Raw genomic sequence first — 15775 nt, 5'->3', positions numbered from 1 at the left:
ATGGAACTGAGGCTGGGGCGGGCAGAGTATGCGTGGTATAGGCAGCCTTAAACTTAGTTACTTTTCTCTTAAAGCTCGAGAATGTTCCGAGAGGACCAACGCTGGCACTGGGTTAACCCTTTTGTGTGAATTCACAGATGACCACTTGAAGAACCATGGTTACAGGTAAGTAACCTCTCTTTTTTGACACTAGTTCTAAAGATTTACTTGAACCACATAGTATTCCACCTCCATAATTTAATGAGGCTGTATCCCTAGAACTGGAGAAGTAGCAAAAAGTACATTTACATCATCAGAGGTGTTATTTTTTAAAAAGTTGCAGTTACAGCAAGGCTCTTTGCTGGGAACAAAGCAGTATAAAAGTGGAATGAATGAATGAATGAAGGAAGGAATGAAGGAAGGAAGGAAGGAAGGAAGGAAGGAAGGAAGGAAGGAAGGAACGAACGAACGAACGAACGAACGAACGAACGAACGAACGAACGAACGAACGAACGAACGAACGAACAAGAGGAACCCATTACTCCTAAGCTCTGCAGTGCCCTGCAGAAAGCAGTACATGCAGACTTTGCCCCTGCATATATATATAATGAAAAAGTTTGTAACCTGAATAAGTATTTAACAGAAGAACTTTGAATCAGCTCCCTTGAGTGTTCCTTGCAAATGTGTCACGTTGTTTCACTGCTAATATAACAGGGCAGGGGGGAGAAGTAGTACCCTTTGCGCCCATTTCTCTCTCTCCCCCCCCCCCAGCTTCTTGGAGATGCTTCTTCCGTTTGTGAAAGAAGGCTAGAACATGTGGCCCTCTATAATTAATAGGTCATTTTCTAGGTCATTCTCATAAGATTAAAATACAGAAAAATAATTGGAAAGTAAAATGGTTTCACTTTCATATAACCCTAAAGCATTACAGCATTGCTTTATTGGGACACTTAAATGTCTGTGTTCTGTCATGGGAATTTTTTTTTCTACTTACAACAGAAAAAATCATTTTAGGAAGGAGATAAGCATTTCTTGTTCCCACATTACAGCTGGGAATCAGTTTATGCTAGTAAGGCCTGAGGATGTTGACAAGGCACTTCCACACTGTAAAGTTATGACTTCTGTCTTAGATCATTGCCCATCTTGGAAACTGAACTCTGTCAGGGATTACTACAGTAGAATGGGCCCCACATGCTATCGGCACCTCTCTTCAGGAAGGTCATTTGCCTTCCTGTTTAAAGTAAACTATAATAAAGTCCATTCTTTAAAAAAAACTAATTTGATAATAGATTATTTGAACTATAGACCCATCTCCCATTTTTGGGCAAGTTAATTGAGAAGGTGGTGGCTGATCATTTGGAGGTTTTTTGGAAGAAACAGATAGTCTGAATCCATTCCAGTCGGTTTAGGCCACGGCATGATATTGAAACACCGTAGGTGGCCCTGCAAAAAAAAATCTCCTAAGGGAGGCGATCATGGAGGGTGTAACTCCATTGGTCCTTCTGGATATGTCTGTGGATCCATCTGTCTTTGATACCATCAACCACAGTTCAAATCTCCAGGGCCACATGAACTGCATCTAAGAGTATTGAAGGAATTGGCCGAAGAACTCTCAGTGTGATGTGGCTACAAAATTGGCAGATGCTATTTTAGGCCACATTAACAGAAGTATAGTCTGCAAATCCCATCCCATCCCTCTGTATTTGGCACTGGTTAGGTCTCATCTTGAGTACTGTGTCCAGTTCTGGACACCATATTTCAAGAAGGATTCCAACAAACTGGAACAAGTTCAGAGGAGAGCAACAAGGATAATCAGGGGGCTGGAAATCAAGCCTTATGAGGAGTATAGTATGGGAGCCAATTCCCTCAAGATGTGGTCAGTAGAGATGGGAGTATTCATATTCGTATATGAATATGAATACCCACGCACAGCTGGACGTAACAAGGGTCTGGCCCTCTGGAGCCAGACCGTCCACTCACATGTCCAGTGCTGGCTCCACTGTCCCTTCCAGTCAGTCCAGAGCTCCCGGTTGACCATCCACTAACACTGGAGGCATTCAAGAGAAATTTAGACAACCACTTGGCAGATATCCTTTGATTTGTATTCCTCCACTGAGCAGGGGACTGGAATCAATGGCCTTATAGGCGCCTTCCAACTTCATGGTTCTATGATTCTTCTGGGAATATTATTTAGTTTAGGGATTGGAGGATCCATTCTCTGCTGGCTCTGGCCCTTCTTGGATAGCCAATGCCAGTTTGGAAATGCTGTCTTCACTCCTTGGGACCTCTCCTATGGGATTGTAGGAGTTAATCATCTCCCCAATTCTTTTAAACATCTACATGATGCCACTGAGGTTCACTGTCACCAATATGCTGATGACATGCAGCTCTATCTCTCATTTTTTTTTCATCTGCAGGTGATGCTGTACATGTGCTTGAGCGCCGTCTGGCATTGATCACTGGTCTACAGCAAAATGCTTCTAAAATAAATGTAGTCACACTTTACTAATTCTGTATCACGGAGAATGAAAATGATGCTTAGAATTGTTGACTGGCTCTACTTTTTAAGATATACTATTGGATCAGTATATATGACCCTTGACTTGGGAATAGTAGAGGATAAGTGCTGTCAGAGCCAAATTAGGAAATGCTTTCTTTAAAAACTGAGCTACTTTTTGTTTGAACTGGTGAAAATGTATGCTCTACACTCTAACTTGGCTTTTAATTTTAACACAGTCATTCATTTGGTTCTATACATGATTCAGCATTTGCTTTTGAGTGCAGGATGGATAGTGCATGGAATGGGCAACATGTAGCCTGCAGATAAGCTAGACCCAAGAAACTGAAACGGAGTCCAGATAAGATAGAGTTCCTACTAGTAGGAGAATTGTTGGACTGGTTAGAGGGTAAGTCACCTGGCTTTGATGGAGTCACACTCCCATTGAATGATTGGGTCTGTAGCTTGGGGGTACTCCTACCTGGTACTCTCTGTGGAGACTCAAAAATTAGCTGTGGCCATGAGTGCCTTTTATCAACCTTGTTGCTCAGTTGCACCCCTACCTGGATAATAAATTCCTAGTAACAGCGGTTCACACATTGGTAGTCTCAAAAACAGACTGGTATAAACCTCTCTGCATAGGGTGCCTCTTAAAATAGTATAGAAACTTCAGCAGATCCAAAATATGGCAGCCAGGCTGATTTCTGGGATTAGTAAATTCGATCATATAACCCCAGTCTTGGTGTGTTGTCGTTGAATCGCTGTCCATTTCTATGCTGAATACAAGGTGCTGTTTATAACCTATAAAGTCCTTGATGCTTTAGGACTCAATACTTCTTGGGAGACTCTCCCAGAAATCAGTTACCCATTTCACCTACTCTTCTCAATCCATCTTGCTAAAAGTGGCCACCCAGTGAGAGGCCAGAAAAGTGAAGACAAGGAAGTGGGCTTTGTCAGTGGTGGCCCCCAATCTCAGGAATAGGTTACCAATGGAGATATAACAATCTCCTTCCTTCCTTATGTTCAGGAAATTGTGGAAAACAAAACTATTCAAAGCTGCCTTCTACAACTGAGCCTCCCAGATGCTAATATTAATATTTCATTTTTTAAAAATGTTCCTCTCTTTTCTTTTTTGTATGATTTTGTAAGTTGCCAAATTGTCTGATGTATTGTCATGTGGGATTTTGGGGATTTTGTTTAAACTTTTAAACCTCCCAGAGTAATGTGTGCATTAATGGGGCAGTATATAAATCAAATAAGCAAATAAATAAATTACAGCACCAATCTGGAATCAGATTGTTTACACATACATTCAGAAAGATAGCATAGTAGAGTAGCTTGTATGTTCAATTTGCATTAGGAAAATTTTTGTTCAATTACAAAAGTTGGTGTATGACTTTGGCCAATCGCTCACCTTCACATCCTAATTTATACTGCACAGGGTTGTTGTAATGACAGAATGGCGTATTTCCCAGACATACCAATCTGAGGTTTCTAGAGAATATAAGTTTTCTTGTATTCTAAAAGGACATAAGGAATCCATGGTATGTTCCACTTATTGCTTAGTTCTAATAAATTCATTTTGACAGGGCTCCAAGCTTGTTGACAAAGCTTTTGGCTCTGAACAGAAAGAAACCATATTAAGAGCTGCACATTGTATTAATTTTAAGCTTATTATGACTTAGCAGACTCATTTATTGATTATGTTTGATTGCCAGTACACGGCAAATATAGAATTAAAGACTTTAGAGAAGCCCATTAAGTTTTGCAATAAATTTCTGCCAACTCTTCTGTGCCAAATTGGGTCACTGATGATACATTAATGCCACATTAAGCTGAACAGAGACAGTTTGCTGACTCACCTATCACACCAAACCATGAGTTGCACACTCACGTCTCCTCTGGCCCCCACTTCTTTCCTGCTTCTTCTGAAATATCACAGTGAAACAAATGCCTTTTTATAGTCTATCCAGGCCATGTTAAGGTTTGTTTTTTGTTTTTGTTTTTGGCATTCTTAAGGTTTGTTTTTTGTCTTTTTGCATTTTTTTTATTATTATTATTATTATTATTATTATTATTATTATTATTATTATTATTATTATTATTATTATTATTATTATTATTATTATTATTATTATTATTATAGGTTTATCATCTAGACTAAAGGTTTATCATCTAGACTAAAGTGTTTTTAAACCTTGAATTGCAAAAACTAGAAAAAGTGGCAAAAGGAAAATCAACACAGAACAATGACCATACTATGGAAAACGAATGGAGGGTAGAGATAGATGCAATAGTAGAAGAAAATGTATCAATAGAGGAAAAACTTTTGGAACAACCCAGAAATTATGAGTTGACAGAATGGCAGACATCACTGGGGGGGGGGGATAGTAACCTGTATTACCCAGAACTCAGAAAGACAAAGGCTCCCCACTTTGTGCCAATTACAAAGTAAACCAGTAAAAGATCTACTGATACAAATGTAGCCATTAGAATAATTCCAACCAACATGCTAAAGGAAACAAACCAGCTCATGTATAGCGCAGCTACCATAATAACCATGAAACTTGATTAAAAGCCGCAAAAAAAGCCAGAAAACTCCTGGCACTCCAAAATGGAAAATTTAGCTGGAAAGAAAAATAAACCAATTATGTTCAGACATTAGCAACTTAAAAAACTTGAAAGATTCAAAACTTAGAAATGAAAACATAAAAGCCAGACTGAAAACAAGTGTTGAAGCAATGGAAGAATTAAAACAATGGTTAACAGCTACAGCAAAGGAAATCGGAAGATATAATGAATACTTGAAACAATATAGAGAAAACACATAATTTCAGAATAACCAACAATTAGTCTATACATCACTAGGAGAAAATGCACAGCAACAGGAATTAAGCCCGTGTAAAGGTGATGCTCTAAAATTTTGGGAAAAAATGTGGAAAAGCCCAACTAGACATAACAAAAAATACCTCATGAATTAAATACATTTTAAAAGAAACTCTGGGTAAACATACGGATTATATTGTAATAACAACTGAAATGATTAAGTGGCAAGTAAAGGCTGTGAAAAATTGGAGTGCATCTGGTTCAGATGAGCTGCACGGATTTTGATTAAAACATATAACAAGTCTTCATCAAGGTATAGCAGTGCAATTTAATCACTTGCTTCAAAATTCTACAATTGAAGATGAGATTCCAACAGACCACACATTTCAGATAATAAAAGATATTTAAAAGGGCAATGGACCCATTAATTATTGACCAATTACATGCCTTCCAACAATGTTCTAGCTCCTCAGAGGAGTACCTGCAAGATCAATACATAATTATTTAATTGAAAACTTCCTATAACCAACTGAACAGAAAGGAAACTTTAAAAAGTAAAGAGGCATGAAAGATCAGCTGCTTATTGATAAAATGATACTAAAGAATGCAAGAAAAACCAATCTTAACATGGCCTTTATAGACTATAAAAAGGCATTTGATTCATCCACACACAGCTGAATTAACACTTGCCTAAGCATTTTTCGGAGTAGTAAAAATATTCAAAATTTCCTCAAGAAAAACATGGGAAAATGGAAACTTGTCTTAATAGCCCATGGTGAAGACATTGGGGAAGTTAGCATCAGAAGAGGAATATTTCAGGTGTATTCTTTGTCACCACTGCTGCTTAACATCTCACTAATCCCCATGTCAATAATTTTAAATAAAACTGGATTGGGCTACCATATTTCAGAACAAGCAGGAAAAATCAATCATCTGTTATACGTGGATGACCTAAAACTATATGAGAAAAGTTCCACAGAGATAGAGTCACGGCTAAACACAGTGCAAATAGTTAGGGAAGATATCCAAATGAAATTTGGAATTGACAAATGTGCAGCTCTGTCTAGGCACTGTGGCAAGGTCCAAAACCTAGATGCAATAGGTTTATTTATTAAATTTATATCCCACACAATCAGGCAATAAGGCCACTCTGGGCAGCTAACAAAAGTATCAGGAACAATATTTAAATACAATAAAAATAAATTAATACATAACCAAATAGAGTAAATTAAATAACTTTTGACAGAACCTCTTGCAATACTATTGGAAGAAAAAAATTCCTGGGAATTTGGCAGACCAAGGGTGAAAGTATGGTTCAATGAATGGAAATGAAACTTCCATGTGCCCCTCTTTTATTAATATGGATCATTCATGTTTCAGAGGAGAGAAAGACAATCTCTTTCATGTCTCTTGCCTTTCATTAAAACACAAAAGGCCTATCCCTAATAGCCATAATTACAGGAAAGTCAGAAGCCTTCCCTCTCAACAGTCTTGCTGCTGCAGGAGTGGCAGTGGAAATAAACTGACAGTGAAGTAGTGTTTCTCTTTCCATTGTGCTTCTGTGAAATGATTTGGCAAAATAAATGCTGTAGAATTAATGTGCAGTTTTTGTTGGGTGGGTTTTCTTTCTAAAATGATAAATGTTCTTGGACTTTGCCGGGTACTTTGCCACATGCTGATTGTGTTAACAAAAGGCATTGGTGTTTTGAATGTTTCTTGTAAAGCAGCAAATTGAAAGACTGTAGATCCTTGTTCTTCTAGACACACAGATATATTCTCTTGCAGAATACAAACAGATTCTGGTATAACCTACAGTTGTAGGCTTTCATTATTTTTTAACTAGTTACTTACTGCTGCACTTGATTATGTCTTCCTCTCTTCAGGAATTGTAATGCATCTACATAGTGAAGACTTACCTGGAGTGTTATAAAGACACATTCTTAGTGCAGAAGAACCACTGGTTACAAATATATAACAAAAAAACACATTCTTAGTGCAGAAGGTGTACAAATGTATCTGCCCACCCAATGAATGGACTTAGCTGGCAAAATGAATGTTTCTTCCCTTGGCACTTCTTCAAATCAGTAATCAGAGGGTTGAGAAAACAGATGTAGGAGTTGGGAGGATTGACATGTAGGGAGGAAAGGGTGCTCCTATTGCCTGACTGGAAGGGTGCTTAGGCACTGTTGGATGATTCCCTCTATTAATCGTACAAAAAAAAGAGACAAACTGACCTAAAAATTGAACAAACAAGTCAGTCCAAAAGTCATAGTATTTTGGAAATTAGGGATGCTTGCATTTTGAAAGACAAGAAGATTCAAGAAACTGGATTCTTCCATAGAGTAAAGCAACAGCTTCTGCATGCATGCTCTCCTCTATCCTGCCATGTACCAGGCAGAACAATACCAGAGCTGCAGAGAGGTCATGCACCTTTCAGTCTGGTGGTGATCAGTTACACCATGGTCCACGGGGCTCCAGTTGACCCTCACAACCCCAATAAATCTGCTGATGCTCTTTAGTCTCCCAACTAAAGAGCACCAGCTCTTGATTGTTGAGATGCTCCTGACTTCTACTAGATCCTTTCTGAGCTGCCTTGCCTTGTCCTGCTGGACAAGGCAAGGCATACCTCTAAGCATACCTCTAAGCTACTTGCTCTGATAGAAAAATTTCTGTCACCCTATATCTCCACTTCTACTGATTTTGAAATGGTGCTGCTAAAAGTGCATAACTCAGAAATCTATCTGTACTGTGTAAGAATTATTCATGTTTTATTAAAATAGATATATGATGCATTTTATTCAAATTCCATGAAAACTGCTAATACCTATAGCAGTTTTTTAGTTGTTACATTTTTTGTTTTCTGCTGAAGAGATTCATTTGCTTTTGTGTTCATATTTTTCTCCATACACCTATTTTAATCTCATTTTATGTCAGAAATCGGTCCATTTTGTGGCATGCAGCTGTTACTAAATAGATAAATGGACTGTGTAGGAATCTGTCAAGAGAACATAGTTTTTTTTCATGGCAGTTCAGAACCAATTGGAACCCAGTGTTGTGCAGACGCTTGCTGTAATTAGTAGAAAATTCTTCATATGTGCCCAATCACTAGAGTTCCAAAAATAGTTGAGGGAATTTGGCACATACTTTCAATGCAGTTTCCTATTCAAAAGGGAAGGCAGACGTAATTCATACTAGTAACAGTTTATACTTGTAGTTTGGCAGTGTCTCTCAGAACACTGCAAGCAGCATGTTCCAAAATTGTAACTTTTCCAAAATGTGGTTGAAAAGGGACAGTAAAGAAACACAGGCTGGGGAATAGAGCAAAATAAATGCATGTATGTCTGAAATACAAAACAAGAGCACCCTTAGTAAGAGTTGATAATTAGCTGCAGGTTCCTCTTCCTTGAATAATGCTATGACTGGCTAGAAACACATTGATGAATACAAACTGAATAAGTGCATTCTTGAACTCACTGCGATAGGTATTATTGGTCTAAGATCTGAAAACAATCTTAGACAATATGATCAAAGGGCTGAAGAGAAAGCCTCCTATTTATTTGGCAATGATGACAAATTGCACACAAATTGAAGGAGAAATAGCCTAAACCTCCAAAGTAAATGGACAGGTGGAGGGAAAAGTACTCCCCATTAAAATAATCCAAGATGGTTTAGTTTTTCTATTTTATAAAAGAGTCTTCTTAATTTGGCTGTTCCAGTCATGTGGTCAGGTTTGAGATTTGGTTTGATTTAGAAACTGGTTAAATGCTCTGCTCTTGTTATGCATCTAGCTCTCCTTTTGATGCATGTAAAAGAAATAAAACATAATGGAAAGCCTGCAAGAACAGCATTAAGCCAGATATCTTTAGAAAATACAGTATCATTATTTTTTGATAAGGTCAGTAAAACTGTAACATTTAAAAATGGAATATAAAGAAAGTGGGAAAAAGTAATTAGTGGCAGAGTTGAGTATAGGATAAGAAGTGACTTTATACCAAGTTAGAACATAGTTCTTTCAAACTCAGTACTTCTTAAGTTGACAGAAATTCTCCAGGGCTTCAGACAAGAGTCTTTCTTAGTGCTATTCAAAATACTAATCAGTTATGGAAGCAACTGGAGCTGAGTACCTCTAAACATTGATAGCAGTAAAAAATAAGAAAGTGAAAGTTGAATTGTATTCTCGAAGGGTTTTACGGCTAGGATCTGATGATTGCTGTGGGTTTTTCGGGCTCTTTGGCCGTGTCCTGAAGGTTGTTCTTCGTGACATTTCGCCAGTGTCTGTGGCCGGCATCTTCATAGGACTGGACTAGGAACCCTGTCCATGCTCTGTTGCTGTTTGTTGGATAGTTGAGTATTTATAGCTGTGGGAACAGCTTTTGTCCTTTTCAGGAGATAGGGTGATCAGCGTGTTTTTTGTTGTGATAAGGGGGAGAGAGATTATCTGTCACTGTGATTGATGGGTGTTCTTAGCTGGTCTTTTTTGTGCAATGATCCCTAGTCATTGTGGCTGGGTAGAGTTCACTGACCTTTTGCAGGCTGTATTATTCAGTATTGGAAGCCAGGCCTTGTTTAGTTTTAGGCCTTCTTCCTTTTTGTTGAAGTTCTGTTGATGTTTATGGATTTCAATGTGTTCCCTGTGCAGTCTAACATAATGATTGCTGGTGTTGTCCAGTACTTTAGTACAGTATTTTGAAATAGAATTTCATGTCCAGCTTGTTTTAGGGCATGTTCAGCTGAATCATTATGTTAGACTGCACAGGGAAGCCATTGAAATCCATAAACATCACTATGGCCAATTCACCACGTTGTCACTTGCCTCTTTTTACTTAGCTACACTGATCTTCAGGCAAGAGAATGCCACCAGGCCATAATCAAAGCCATTCCAGTCTGACAGAACCTCACACAGAGGCACCCCATTCAGTTAAGACCAGGTAACTGGTTGGCACAAGAAAGTGGCACAGGAAGGCTTTTGTGACCTTGAACTCTAGCTGCTGGAGAGCAGAACTCTCATTCTGAGCAGGTTCAAAGTGTTTTTCAGTGAACTCTTTGATGGGAACTGCCATAATTACTCCTCTTTACCATCCGAGACTAATCCATATTTTGTTTTCCAAAACCTCTTCACCGTTATTGTTTCTGCCCCAAATAGTCATCATCTTTTATCAAGCTGAGAAGCTCTTTCCATTAATTCCAGCTCTCTACTCCCCTTTGTATATGCTGCTATTAATTCTTCCTAATATACTCTCACAAGCCAGCATAAATATCCCTGGTATCTTCTTAAGACTTCTTCATTAGTCTTACTAACACTTTATTATGAGCCAATCCTGTTTTTTTTCCTGATTTATCAGTTATTTCCCCACAAATTGTGGGAATATTATATGCATGTTGATACTTGTGTGGGGAGTTGGTGTGTGGCAATAATTCCTTTACTCTCTTAAAGTTACTGATTCACAACTCTGAAACTGGAATAATTCAGTTCATTATTTAACATAGCAGAGTTTAAATTTTTGGAAAAATGATAAGGCTGTCAGATCTTGTGTTTAGTCGTTTAGTCGTGTCCGACTCTTCGTGACCCCATGGACCAGAGCACGCCAGGCCCTCCTGTCCTCCACCGCCTCCCGGAGTTGTGTCAGGTTCATGTTGGTTGCTTCGCAGACACTGTCCAGCCATCTCATCCTCGGTCGTCCCCTTCTCCTCTTGCCATCACACTTTCCCAACATCAGGGTCTTTTCCAGGGAGTCTTTTCTTCTCATTAGATGGCCAAAGTACTGGAGCCTCAGCTTCAGGATCTGTCCTTCCAGTGAGCACTCAGGGTTGATTTCCTTTAGAACTGATAGGTTTGTTCTCCTTGCAGTCCAGGGGATTCTCAAGAGCCTCCTCCAGCACCACAATTCAAAGGCATCAATTCTTCGGCGGTCTGCTTTCTTTATGGTCCAGCTCTCACTTCCATACATCACGACAGGAAAAACCATAGCTTTGACTATTCGGACTTTTGTTGGCAAGGTGATGTCTCTGCTTTTCAAGATGCTGTCAAGATTTGTCATCGCTTTCCTCCCAAGAAGAAGGCGCCTTTTAATTTCAGGGCTAATTTTAGACTATGTGAAGAGTGAGTATTTAACCGTATGGCTCTCTTTGCAGTTGCATATCAAATTGCCGTAGGAGCCTCGAGGCACAATGGTTAAACTGCTGTACTGCAGCCAGAACTGTGCTCACGACCCAGTTGGCTCAAGGTTGACTCAGCCTTCTATCCTTCTGAGGTTGGCAAAATGAGTACCCAGCTCAGTGGGGGGAGACAATGTGTAGCCTGCATAATTAACTTGTAAACTGCTCAGAGAGTGCTTTAAGTGCTATGGAGCGGTATATAAGCAGCACACTTTGCTAATTAAAATAAGAATCGATTTATATTTTTAATATTTCCTTGTAGTTTTAGCTTCCATAAATCTATGCCCAATTGACCTTCAGGGTGGAGGGCTACCATTTTGGGAACCTCCTAGAAATTCATTCATATACATTCATATAAAATATGCTTGTGTGAATTATACAGGGGCTTCACACCAAAATGTTGTAATTCTCTAGTCACACTTCTGCTGTTCCATTTTGCAACTTCTTTTTGTCTTGCAGAAATATAAAGAATATGAGAAAGATGTTACCATAGAAGAAATTGATGGCCTGCAACTCGTGAAGAAGTTAGCAAAGAGCATGGAGGAGATGTTTCATAAAAAGTCTGAAGCTGTGCGGGTAGGTTGCACTTAATATTGGATCAAAATCCTTCTCTAAATTTCTCAAAAACCGTTGCTTGTTGCAAAATTCAGGTGGGGATGGTGGATCTACTACTTTTTGGTGGTGAAGAAGGGAAAGAAAGGTGGTCCTGGTGCTTTTTTGAGTTCAAAAAAGAAAATGATTTTCCTATAGCTGACATGTTGTCTGAATGAGAAGCGTCTCACCCTAAAATTATGGGTGTCCCCTCTGTTCAGACTGTGAATTCCCCTTGGATATCTCTTAAATATTTTTGATGGATTATGACTTACCTTTTTTTAACACCATGACAGATCACTGGAGTCTCCATTTTATTAGTTGTTGCTTTTTAACTTGAAATACAACTACTCTACGAATGCCTTGGGAGTTGTGTGACACAATATTACACAGCATTGTTTCCAAAACTTTCCACAAAATATGGTTTGTCAGAAGCTACCACATCAATACAAGTGGCACAAGGGTCTTTGTGTAAGTAAGTAAATGGCAAGAAAAAAAATGACCCTTCTTCAAATCTTCAGCTATCTTTTAAAAATAAAATAAGGTGAGCAACAACTGTTCTGGAAATCCTAAGAAATTTCTCCCCACCCCAAAACTGATACAAGTATGTGTGTGTGCATATCATTTTCTCCCACCCATCCTCTAAATAGTACCACCCTGGGGAAAAAAGCTGATCACACCATTTCATTCAGATCTTGTAGGAGATTATTTTTACATTTTATGTAATTATATCAATGCTAGAATTAAAAGTCTGATGGTATAGAAATAGATATGTGGAAGGACTTTTGAAGAATGATGCCATTTATGGCCATTGCTTTGTATGGTTATAACTGAAATATAAATACTTGGCTAATGCATTATTTTATCTCTCAGTTTTCCAAATTCCTCCTCCGGAGTACATTTGTAAATCAGTGCCATATGTTCGGCAGACAGTGTGTGGTGAGCATGTGATGGAGATATGAAATCCTACCTAGTCAAAAAATGTCCTTCCTTCTTCATGGCTGTACTTTCTCTACTTACTCTAATGCGGGTGTACCTTGTAACCTTTGCCTCACCTGCTCATCATCAGTATTCATCATAAAAAACAAAGCTACTGTATTTGAAAACTGGTCTGGAATTAGATGTTAGAATCTGCCTGTTTGAAAGCAATAGCAACAAAACTGAGTACATGGTTTTTCCCAGTTGAGACTTAGAGGAGTTGTCTTAGTGGAGGAGGGGAAGTGATGGATATATAACTTCTATTTGTTGAATGTATTGTGTGTATGTATATATTTATTATTTCCATGTATAAGTTGTTCTTCTCTCCAAAGAGACCCAGAATGGCACAGAATACAAAAACAATACATACATACCCAAAAATAAAATACTTACCATTAATGCAATAAAATATAGCAACAGCCTGTACAATTCTATCTTATATAAAAGGTAAAGGTTTCCCCCTTGACATTTAGTCCAGTCGTGTCCGACTCTAAGGGGCGGTGCTCATCCCTGTCTCCAAGCTGTAGAGCCAGTGTTTGTCCGTAGACAGTTTCTGTGTTCACATGGCCAGTGCAACTAGACATGAAACGCCATTACCTTCCCACCAAGGTGGTACCTATTTATCTACTCGCATTTTTACATGCTTTTGAACAGCTAGGTTGCCAGGAGCTGGGACAAGTGACGAGAGCTCACTCTGTCGCATGGATTCGATCTTACGATGGCTGGTCTTCTGACCTTGCAGCACAGAGGCTTCTGCGGTTTAACCCGCAGCGCCACCACATTCCCTATTTATCTTATATACATACGTATAAAATAATGCTTACCGTTTTAGTTCTTAGCAGTTCCTAGTACCCAAAGACCCACCAAAACATTTGTCCCTTAAATCCCACCTTGAATTCTTGCAGGAGTGTCATATTTCACAGGGACACAGGACTCCTAGAGCAGTGGTTCTTAAACTGTTGTCCCCAGGTGTTTTTATACTGCAGTTCCCAGAAGCCTTCACCACTTGCTGTGCTGGCCCGAATTCTTGGGAGCTGCAGTCCAAGAACATCTGGGGACCCCAGTTTGAGAACCACTTTTATAGAATGGGGATAGCAACACAGAAAGATGCTGCATGTTGTACCACTAGCTACCAAATTGTCTTCAAGGGCAGCCCTGTATGGAGTGAAAAATACCTGAGAAGGAGACTCAACCCCCCCACATCCACGCTGACACCCACACACCGCATACTGGTCATGGTGATGTAAATAACAGAGTTAACAGAGACTTGTTTTGCAAACCTTATCAGTTATGCTGCACGTAGAAAAGAGGACTGGAGGAAAATGACTTTGATATTTAACAATGGAAAATTAGTATGAATTTTTGTTCTGTAATTTTTTTTTCTGATTTTTAAAATCTTTTGTCTGTCTTACTCTGTACACACATCAGTTTTTTTAGTCTTTTTCTATAAGACCACAGAATATTTGTATATCTTCTTGATGTACATTTCTCCTAATATATAAATGTTCATATGCAATTTCCTGTTTATTCATTTTTATTTATTTACATGTTGCCTTTCCCTCCAAAATGGGGATTGCATTATAATTTAATTGATTCTAATGCTTTACACAAATTTCCCTGGTATGTGTGCTATTTAACTGATTTTAATTGGGAAAACTGCACAACTGAATTTGAAGAATTGTAAATGCTGACAAATAATTGTTTTCTCACTTTGTGTGTTGGTTCAGAAGGGACATTTCTGGTAAATTCACTTTAAAACAGGAACCAAACAAAATTTTCCCCTGGTTATTGAACAAGTTCCATCCCCCTTACTCTCTCACTGAAAAACTACAGTATTATATGGGTAACCCCATCTGGTTCTATGCATTCTAGGTTGTTTTTGCTATGAACCGATGTGTGGATGTAAATAACTAGGCTAGCGTGGTTTGCAAAGCTGAGAGGTAAGGCCATTCAATGACTGCTAGGGGTTTTTGTCAAAGGAAATTGCAAGTTTCTTTATTCATGTGTAGCAGCAATAAGATAAGGTAAAGTTAAAAAAAATCCTTGCATTCTTGCCATTTTTTTTCTACAGGATGTCTTGATACAGCAAAATACCCTTTTCCCCCATAAAGGATGAGAAAGTTTGCAAATACTAGTTATATACTTACTTGATGGTGTAGGGAAGTGTAGTCTAGGGAAGGAATATCAGTACGTGAGCCCTTGGGTAGTTGACAGATTCCACTGCTGATGTTTCCCCTATGATAATGTTTTCATTAGGTCTAACCAAAATTTCAATTTCTCATATATCTTCACATACTAGCATTCCTTGCTGGAATTGTCGGAAATTAAAAGGATGGCTAGATCTCTCTTCAGAGTGTGGTTGCTTCTACTGTAGGTAGCCTGATTGGTCACCCTAATAGAGGAGGGGCCCCACCAGATACACCTTCACCGGGATGCTTCAAATATGTAATTGGTTCTGAGCTCCAGGCCTTCCCATTTCTTGGGTCTTCTCAGTTCTCATCTGGCTTCCTCATCTTGAGAGTCAGCATCGTGTGGTGGTTGAACTGTTTCACTAAAAATTAGGAACAGCCTCTTGACAGTAAGAGCTTCTTGACAGTCGAAGAGACTGCCTTGGACAATGATGCTCTCTCCTTCCTTGAAGGTTTTTAAACAGAGATCGGATGACCACCTGTCAGAGATGCTCTAGCTTTGGCCAGGAGATGGAATACTAGATGGTCCTTAGTATTCCTTCCAATCGTACAATGCTAT

General features: G+C 38.8%; 1 protein-coding gene across 5 annotated transcripts in view; it reads left to right on the top strand.

Annotated features, from left to right (window-relative positions):
• The window catches only part of CACNA2D3 (calcium voltage-gated channel auxiliary subunit alpha2delta 3), a 648666-nt gene that overhangs the window by 134627 nt on the left and 498264 nt on the right, over window positions 1-15775 (top strand). For all 5 annotated transcript variants that reach the window (XM_072989633.2, XM_072989631.2, XM_072989630.2 and 2 more), the window contains exon 3: window positions 11918-12034. In XM_072989633.2, coding sequence (XP_072845734.2) covers window positions 11918-12034 — 117 coding nt within the window. The remainder of the gene's footprint in view (window positions 1-11917; window positions 12035-15775) is intronic.

This window comes from Pogona vitticeps, chromosome 2 (genome assembly GCF_051106095.1).
Source record: "Pogona vitticeps strain Pit_001003342236 chromosome 2, PviZW2.1, whole genome shotgun sequence".
In the NCBI taxonomy this organism is placed as follows: domain Eukaryota; kingdom Metazoa; phylum Chordata; class Lepidosauria; order Squamata; family Agamidae; genus Pogona; species Pogona vitticeps.
This window is presented reverse-complemented; position numbering and strand designations above follow the sequence as displayed.